We start from the raw sequence: 10000 nt of genomic DNA, 5'->3' as shown, positions 1-10000 counted from the left end.
ACTCGGTAGATGAGTTGGTTAGGTGACGAGAACAAGCCGATTTGATTTTGGGTAAAGTCTGGATTCAGATCAGACCTATCAGTGGCATACAAAATGTAAACTATTCAGCCTGGCAGAGGTATGTGCTCCACCGAGTGCCGTTCCGTTTCGCCAAATTGTCACTCTATGAGTGATTTTTCATTTGTTTGTCTGTCTGTCTTTGTTTATTTGTCTGCACAAAACTTTCATGTTTTCTCCAACCGCTTGTCGGATCGAGATGAAATTTTCACCATAGATGCGACTACTCATGTGGAATGTTGTAATCATAATTATGACGTTATAGGACACAGTTGTGTGGCAGCCATGTTGGAAAAAAAACTGGAAAAACTTTGGACCTCTGTATCTCTGAAACCACACCAAGGAAAAAATTGAAACTTGCCACATATGAAGTACTCGTGGGGAATGTTTTTTTTTTTTTTTGATGATGGCTTTATAGGTGCCTTCGTTATGACGTCATAATTGCAAATGTAGACTTCCACATCTGATCAGTATGAACATTTTTGAAGGTCTTCTAGGAATGAAATGGTCCATAGAAAAATATTTGATGTCATCGGTCACGTGATTTGGCATATTGTTTGTTGTTTTTTTTAAACCTTAAAATATCTTCTTCTCTGAAGTGGCTGAACAGATTGAGGCGAAACTTTAAACGTATGACCGCCTATCCATGAGGAACAAAATGTTCACGCATATGACATCATAGGTCACAGGTTTGGTTTGGCAGCCATATTGGATTTACCCTAAAAGCCTTAAAAAATCTTCTTCTCCGGAACTGCTAGACAAATCGAGGGGAAACTTCACAAAGATGTTCCTCAAGCTATGGGTGTACAAGTTTGTTTTGGAATAATTGATAGGTCACATGGTTTGGCATCCATATTGGATTGAAGAAAACTTTTAAATATTGCTTTCTCTGGAACCGCATAATCAATCGACATGAAACTTTGCATTTATGATCTCGTAGTGACAGGGAATACATATTTTAAATTTCAACTCGAGTGGATACATGGTCTCGCAGCGATAATTATTTAATTATTTTTATCTGGGTTATTTTTGGGTTTTTAAAAAAAAATTTGAATAAGTCTCACTTGGCTGTGCCTGGATGGGTTTGAGGGTAGAGGAGTAGCACCTGAAATGTGAATCCCATCCAGGTTCCTCCTGATGACTTCAACTTTGCATTTTGCTCGTTTGGGTTCCTTCTGATGATTCCAATACAGGACTCTACCTATTTGGTCTTCCATTTGATTTGACTTGAATTTATTTTAATCCCATTATAAATTCATTTGAATAATAATGAAAAATGTCATGGGTCAGGGTACGTGTCCAATCAAAGTGAGGTTGCATCAAAGCAGGACATCTTGGTACCCGTTCATCACTGTCAGCAGTTATAAAGTGGCAGTTCTAGTTTTGTGTCTAATTAATTACTTAACACACCAGTACACAAACACCACACAAAAGTTCTGGCAAGGATCTGCAAATCTCTGATTGTTCTTTCTAGTTTTTTTTTTTTTGCAGCAAAGATGGGGAATAGGATAATGTTGAAGAAGCAGAAAGGACAAGATTTTGGAGAAAAAAGAAGCAGAACAAGCTAACTACCTCAACTCCTGGAATATTTTGCTCCCAGCTATCCGAGGAGTAGGCCTAAGCTGCATGAAAATGAATTTGACAACACAGTATAGCACAACAATGTACGATTTAACATGGAACACAGAAAATTGGTCGAAAACACGAACATATAAAAGAAAAACACGACAGATCCGATTTGGAAAACTTAGCTTTGATTGAGGTGGAAGGAGCATCTGCAGATTTTACATACATGTGGATCAGTCCCTAACCAGCAAGGCTTTGACGTTCACCCTTTCCATTGACTCCCGGTTCCTCTGTCACATCACTTTTCCATGAACCTATATTACATGTACAAAGGCAGAAAATATAAATGGATTCTGCTTCAGTAAGACATGAAGGACCTGTATGATAGAGGGCGCTTGTAAATCAACTCTGCATGCTCCGATGTTGGTGTGCTGATCCTGCGATTGCTTCTGAAAAAGAAGCAAAAGCCTCTAAAATGCTGGCTCCTGATTCATGACTATGTTGTTTATATGAGAGTGGTACATAAAATTTATGCGTCGGGGTGGTGACCCGTCCAGGACTGTCTCCTTACCAATGAAACTGCCTTGGCAGCCCGATGTGCCTTTACGGCACAAAAGGAATGGTAGAATTATTATTACAGAAATTACAGTGCAAGGTTGAAGACTTATAACACTTCCTGTCTACTTCCAGGGCAATGTTCCATTTTGGCTCCTGATTACCTGACAGTTGAGTCGATGGACATGCACCACACGGTCTACTGGAATTCAGTTCCTGGAGCAGAAAATTATACGCTTCAACACCAAAGGTAAAACCGATAGGACCAACCACCTTTTGCAAATATCTTCATCTGTAATAATACGTGTCAGTGTGTGTCCATCTGTCAGTCCATTCATCCGTCTCCTCCATAACTCCAAAACCATGAAACCTTGCGACCCCAAACTTTGCATGCATGCTAAGGGAACTCCAAGGTAGTGTATAAATGAAAATTGGGTGTTTGGGTTCATTTAAACACCCCTTTTGAAGATAACTTAAGGGGTGCTCATCACAAAAATTAATAAATAAATAAGCCTTACCAAAATGGTGGCACGCCATCTTGGTTAGCCCTTTGCCAGCTCACTGGAGTCTGAAGCTGCCATTTTTTTGGGCGTGTGAAACAATTCCTTGACTTGGAACAAGCTGCAATGATTTCTTGATGATAAAGTTTTTTTTCCCACCTTCCTCACTTATATTATCGCTAGCTATGAATCTCTGGATACTTATAAACTTATAAGCACCCAGAGATGCCAGCGTTCATGGCTTTATTTAATTTACACACATTCCATAACCTCTAGAATCTCTAAATCTCAGCCAAGTTTCAACATTTAAACTTCTTTATTGACTTCAGCAGTAGTTTCGACTGCTTAAAAAAAAAGTGTTCACATGTCCAATTCGGACATCACTTGACATTCCGGGCATCAACGGGTGCATGGTGTTTACTTTACCGATCGGCGATCGATAATCGCTTGCCAAGCCAGCCATTCCTTATCAACTGCTTCATTAGAGTGCTTGCTTGAGTGCTTAAGCCACTTGGTGAGTGCTCCACAATATTCGCACTGTCACTGAATATATCGATCAACTTGAACAAAATTCATGGCCCACCCACCTGCGTTTGGCCGTGCGGTGAGTCAGTCGGTGGTTCGCTTACTGAAAATGTGAAATTTTATTTTGCACCACATTTCCTCTTTTCTAGATCTTCTTTCATTATGCGACCCATCACTTTGGCATTGATAGATACACATGAAAAATTTAATGTTTCCTTTTTTAAAAGTTTCTTCAACCATTTTGTTGGAGTGCTTGCTTTTGTCGAGTGCTGAAACATCTCCAAAGTTAGGAAAACAAAATAAATTTGATGATTGCAATGAGTAAAAAGGGTTTTTATTTGTTACAATAACAAAGCAATGAATCGCCACATCACGGCAGGATAGCCGAGAGGTACACATGCTCACTCTAATTCAAATAAGCTGTCCAGCCTGGGTTCGAATCCAGACCCAGCTATAAACTGTCATCCCAGTGTTTCCCAGGTAGGGTGATTCATCAATGTGTGTGTCATCTCTCAGATGGACATTAAACTAGACGTCACATCTGCTGGAATCCCCCCATCTCCTCTCCCCTCATCACTCTCCCTCCCCTTTTCCCCCACTCACTTTCTCATTCCGATCTCCCTCTCTCTCTCTTTCCCACCCTCTCCCTCTCTCTCTCTCCCACTCTCTCTCTCTGTCTCTGTCTCTGTCTCTGTCTCTGTCTCTGTCTCTGTCTCTGTCTCTGTCTCTGTCTCTGTCTCTGTCTCTGTCTCTGTCTCTGTCTCTCTCTCTCTCTCTCTCTCTCTCTCTCTCTCACCCTCTCTCTCTCTCTCTCCCACCCTCTCCTATCCCTCTCCCCCCCTGCTCCCACACACTCCCCCTCTGTTAAGGGGACTGTTAAGGATTGACGGTTTAGTTTTGAATTTACCAGGTAGATAGCATGGGTTTTAAATGCTCCTGCCTGGTTTTACTTCGAACCCGATGGTTAATAAGAAAATGGTGCTGTTTGGGCACGTTTTATCGCCCTTCCCTTCCGTTCCCCTGATGTCAACTTCCCTTCCCCTCATACTGCCTTCCCTCCACCTCCCCTTACACTTGCCTCCTCCGAAACCCCCTCTCCTCTCCATCCCCCATGAACATCTCCAGGCAGTCTCCGTGTGCTGTATTAACATTCTGTTTTAATGTGGCCCATTTTGTTCAATCCTGTACCGCCCCCCCCACCCCCCTTTCTCCACAAGTCCCACTATCAAACACAAGTCGAGAACCCTTCCCCTCATGCTTACCTCATCCCAAACTACCTCCCGCTCCCCACTTCCCCCTTCCCCCTACTCTCTCTCTCTCCCATTCTCCTTACTCTGACTCCTCCTCCCTTCCCGGAATGTATAGCGAAGTTTGGTGAGCCATCGCTCTCCCTCCCCCACCCCTTCCGAGCTCCCCAATTTTTCATCCCCTCCCAGCTCCCCCACCACTGCTACACCCCCCTCCTCATTACCCCTCCCTCTTTCCCTCCTCTCTTTTCTCCCTCCATCCCCTCCTACCCTCTCCCTCTGGCCTGTCATCTTCTCCTTATCACCCCTATCCCTCTCTCTCTCTTCCCCTCTCCCTCCCTACCCCCTGCTCCCCCACTCCTCTGTTAAGGGGACTGTTAAAGGCCCAGTCACACCTTGACGTTTTAGCCAGGAATGGCAACGTATAAAAATGTACGTAAAAAGTTGGCGTACGCTGAAGTTTTGAGGTTTTTTTTTAAAGTTTTGGTCGTATTCATAACGTGTTGGTCGTATGCATAACGTATTAGTAACGGGCACAGAACGTTTCGTTGTGATAAAGATAACTTATACCAACGAATGCTTAGCCTGTTGTCGGCGTTCACAACCTATGCCCAACGATAGTTTAACTTAGTCATAGTGCGCTGTACGTATCGCCGACGAACTCGTGGCGTTCTCTGTTAAAAACCTGCCGCACGCCGATTTAAATCATAACCGCCTGAAAATTTGAAGTGTCAACATCGCAGTCACACCTTGACGATTTAGCCAGCATATGCCGACCTATGAAAAATGTGTCTAAAACGCTGGGACACGTCTAATACGGTATGGGTAAGTTGTGTATACGTTAGGAGCACGATGAAAAACAATGAAGTACGCTGGCATATTACGTGGTACGTCGAGTACGTCGTGAAATTTCAAGCATGCTGAAAATTTTACGACGTACTCGACGTATGGCTCACAAGTTCCGCATACGCTGGCATAAGTTCTCGGCACGCTCCGCAATCGTTTACACACGTCGGCCACACGTTACTTGTAAGTTACTCATAAGTAGAAACACGTCGAGGTAATGTTTAGCATACCCGAAACTTAATTTTTAACCTTCGAGTAACATGCTTTGAACCTATTAGTAGCGTGCTTTGAACCTATGTGTAACGTATCTCAAACGCACATTGGCGTATGTAGACGAATTTGATTGACGTCTTCCGGACGACCACAGAACTTACTGAACTTGTTTGTAATTTACATCTACTGTATAATGGCGTATCGGCAGCGTTTAGGGGAATTGGTATATACTGTTACAGATTCGCGCCCGCCGGAGTGCTGACGGCCACGTAACTCGAATCGCGGCACGTCGCCCACCGGATGGACAATCCAGTCGTGACCCTCTCGGACTAACGCCGGGAACCAGTCACGGGTGGACCTTTCGGTCTCACCGCGATCGAGCCAATCGGCCCCCGCGTGGGATAGGGTTGCTCGCCAAATTCGACCTACCTAAGTACCCACACGGAGGGTAGACCGGGCGATCGCACCTCGCCGCAGGTCGACTTCGGACACGGGCCACTTAAGCGACCCGTTCCGTACTATCGGGATAACCGAGCGGTGTTATCGTCGGCCTCGACGGTTCGATTAATTATCGGGCGTATTCAGCCCACTACCAACCCTTTACGTGAAGCAAGATGAGGATTCAATGAGAGAAATGACGAAGCGAAGCGGGAAAGCAGTTCAACATAAAGCACATTTATTCGCGATGAACGGAAAGCACACATATACAATTCCACCAAAAGCACATAGAAGGAAAAGAAACACAATGCAATTTTACACAAAAAGCAAATGTAAAAGCGAAGACACAATGCAGAGCTATCCGACTACCGAGCACACGGCAACACTTATACAATTCTACTTCACAGACGGCGCCGACAACACATACCCAAAACCAAGGAAAAGAACACCCTCAAGGATGAGGCGGGCCTGAGGCCGAGACCGGGTCGGGCCTACCCGTCTGGTGATGAGACGCGGAGCGGCGATGGTGCCTCAACTCCGCGGGCCTCGCGGACAGTGTCTGGTAGGGGGTGGGAAAAGGGGCCCCCTTGGTCGCACTATCTCAGCGCGGGGGGAAACAGGAGGGGGTTGCTGATGCTCGGGGAAAGGAGGATTTTTACTCTGTCTCGAGTCCCGCGACGAGCGTCTCCACCTCGACCAGGTCGCGCCGTCGGCCTCCCTGGTGTGCAGCTCCTGGCACGACGCGAGCACCCCCTCGTCTGCCTTCGCCGCCTCTCCACAGCTCTGTCCTCTTCGCTCCGACTCCAACGCACACGACGACGACGACCAACGACCAACCCTTTTCTGACGAACGCAGCCGCTTATATAAGCCCCGTGGCTTCGCCTTTGACCCCCTGCCTTCGACCTTTCACCTCGCTCCCCATTGGCCCGAGAAAAAGTGGGCGTGAATGCATTTTGATCCATGAATTTGCATATAGCGACCGCCCTCCAACGCCCTGGAGGCGGGGCCAAATCGCCCCTCGCTCACCGATTGGACGGAACAAAAGTGGGCGTCAGTCGTTTTTGATCCGTTTTTGGAGCGGAAAATCCGTGGTTTTGTACACGCTGTTCGGCGCGCGCCCTGCACGAGTCCAATACCGGTACCCACAAGCGGCGCAAGAATGGTGGCGATGCGACGGTTGCGAGGTGTGACGGGAATGGTCGTGGCTGTTGTGGTGAAGCGGCGTTGTGGTGGGTGGTTGATGTTGTGACGACTGTTGAGACGCGGTTGGCGGTGGTAACAATGGCGGTTGGTCCAAAATAAAGATAGCAAAAGAAAAACGGCTATCCTGAAGAGTCGCAGCACGCATGAATGACATTTATTCCCTCTAGACAACGGGTTTGGGCCTAACTACACATATACTTACGGAGATATCTCACCTAAGGGACCTGAATGGTGGTTTGCGAATTTGGTAACCACAACAATACAAATGGGCTTCACAAGAGGAACCCGTCAGTGTTCCAGACTCCATGTTGAGTAGATGTCAATGTCAGTGGCAGTAGCAGTAGTAGTAGTAGTTCGAGAGAATTTAGTGATGTCGATGTTATTAGTAGTAGTAGTAGTTCGAGAGAATTTAGTGATGTCGATGTTAGTAGTAGTAGTAGTAGCAGTAGTAGTAGTTCGAGAGAATTTAGTGGTCGATGTTGGTCGTAGTAGTAGTTTGAGAGATTTTAGTGATGTCGATGTTGGTAGTAGTAGTAGTAGTTCGAGAGAATTTAATGATGTCGATGTTATTAGTAGTAGTAGTTCGAGAGAATTTAGTGATGTCGATGTTGGTAGTAGTAGTAGTAGTAGTAGTAGTACTTTCGAGTAACGTGTTGCAAAGTGTGAACAACGTTCGTGCAGTGTGCTTACAAAACGTTACTAATAGGTTAGAAATAAGTTTCGGGTACGCTAAACATTACCTCGACGTGTTTCGACTTATGAGTAACTTACAAGTAACATGTTTCAACGTGTGTCAACGATCGCATAACGTGCCTACAACTTATGGCCAGCGTAGCGGAACGTGTGAGTCATACACCGGCATACGTCGTAAAATTTCAAGCATGAAAAAATTTGAGGAAAACCCCAAAGTTCAACGTTTAAAGCCAGCGTACTACCACTTATGGCAGTGTTTTTCAGCGTGGTCTTAACATATACAAAACGTACCCATAACGTATTCGACGTGTACCAGCGTTTTACAAAAAATTTCCAAAAATCGGCATAAGCTGGCTAAAACGCCAAGGTGTGACTGGGCCTTAAGGTCTGACGGCTTTGTTTTGAATTTTCCAGGTAGATAGCGTGGGTTTTAAATGCTCCCACCCGGGAGCGTGGGTTTTATATAGAACCCGGCATTTAAAAAGAAAATGTTGTTGTTTGGGCACGTTTTATTGCCCTTACCTTCCCCTCCCCTCACGCTGCCTTCTCTTCCCTTCCCTTCACACTGCCTTCCCTTCCCCTCACGCTGCCTTCCGTTCCCCTCACGCTGCCTTCCGTTCCCCTCACGCTGCCTTCCGTTCCCCTCACGCTGCCTTCCGTTCCCCTCACGCTGCCTTCCGTTCTCCTCACGCTGCGTTCCACTCCTTGCGCTGCCTTCCGTTCCCCTCGCGCTGCCTTCACTTCCCATCATGCTTCCTCCCCCCCCTCAGGCTTACTGCTTCCCAAACCCCCTCCCCTCTCCACCCCCCCATGGACATCTCCAGACGGTCTCCACGTGCTGCTTTAACATACCCCATTTTTTTCCATCCTGTACTACCCCTAGCCTCCCCCATTCTCCACAAGTCCCACTACCAAATGCAAGTTGTGAACCCCTACCCTCACGCAGACCTCCTTGTACCACCCTCCTCTCTCCCACCCCTTCCCCTCCCCTCATTCACCACTCCTACCCCTCTCTTAAGGGGACTGTTTAGAACTAATGGTTTCGTTTTGAATTTAAAACAGCTTCCCCAGAGTGTAGCATGGAGGAATCAGATTCAAAATGAGCTGACCAGAGGGGTGCAAAGGTCATGTCCTCTCTCTCCCTTCTCCCTCCCCTCTCCGTACCCTCCCCCTCCCCTCTCTCCTTGCTCCTTCCTCTTTCCCTCCCCTCTTTCTTACTCCCCCCCCTTAATAATCCTCTCAGTGATGTGATGGGTTCTGTTTTCTAGTTGTATGATAAAAAGCTCCTCTCTGAGCCTGTCACCTCCCAAAGAATGCAAAGCCTAAAAATTATCCTAACTGATGAAATAACCCAAAACTGGCAGACCCCTTCTGAACAAATATTCTTGACTTCTCCTCCCTTTTGGGTTAGAACATAACTTTGATGTCAATTTCCAGTGTGTCCATCCATTTGGTGTCACCGATTCCACGCTTGGTTTTATACAAGTTTCATATTCCACATGATTTGAGTTTTCTTCTTTTGTTTTCCTCATCCCTTCTATCTGCAGTCACTATATTCGTCGAAATTATCCAAAAGATTGGGCCGACGTGAGATGTCCTGTGGCCCACACTCTTTGGTGCAATGTCACAAGGCTGAGAATTACTTTTGGAAAGCATTATTTCAGAGTGCGAGCGGCACAAAATGGCCACGTCTCGAACTGGACAGAGAGTTTGCCTTTTTTGCCAACAAAAAACAGTGAGTGGCCATTCTTTACTTGATCTCCAATGTACATTCACAGGTTGGGCATGTTTTACTTTGGAGTAGTTAACAAGTAACTCATTAAGAGAGGGCTATGTACCTTTACAAAACTTTTACTCACGACATCAATTGGATTTTCCATTTCCTCAAGGTTTGTCGAATTTTTTGACTTTGCAGCACTTCATCCATGTACCTGCCCTCAGGTGTGTGGGGGTGGTCCTGTGTCAGGAAGCCAAACAAATGGTTCATCTTGTCAGGCGACAGCGGAAATAGCATCAGTAATCCATGGAGAATTTTGCGGTAGCAGCTAGCTGTGGAAGGCCAATTTGGAGACGGGATCTTTCAAGACTATCAGTGCTGACTGTGAGGCCCAGGAACTCCAGAGGCCTTACTTTTCTCAGAGGCTGACAGAACTAAA

General features: G+C 46.0%; 1 protein-coding gene across 1 annotated transcript in view; it reads left to right on the top strand.

Moving 5' to 3' along the window:
- LOC147023984 (interleukin-20 receptor subunit alpha-like) overlaps positions 1–10000 on the top strand; it is a 144270-nt gene that overhangs the window by 8685 nt on the left and 125585 nt on the right. The window contains exons 2-3 of the mRNA XM_085890099.1: positions 2314–2428; positions 9392–9579. Of these exons, the coding sequence (XP_085746225.1) occupies positions 2314–2428; positions 9392–9579 (303 nt within the window). The remainder of the gene's footprint in view (positions 1–2313; positions 2429–9391; positions 9580–10000) is intronic.

This window comes from Eptatretus burgeri, chromosome 7 (assembly GCF_056783735.1).
Source record: "Eptatretus burgeri isolate ZD-2024b chromosome 7, Ebu_testis_v1, whole genome shotgun sequence".
NCBI lineage: Eukaryota > Metazoa > Chordata > Myxini > Myxiniformes > Myxinidae > Eptatretus > Eptatretus burgeri.
This window is presented reverse-complemented; position numbering and strand designations above follow the sequence as displayed.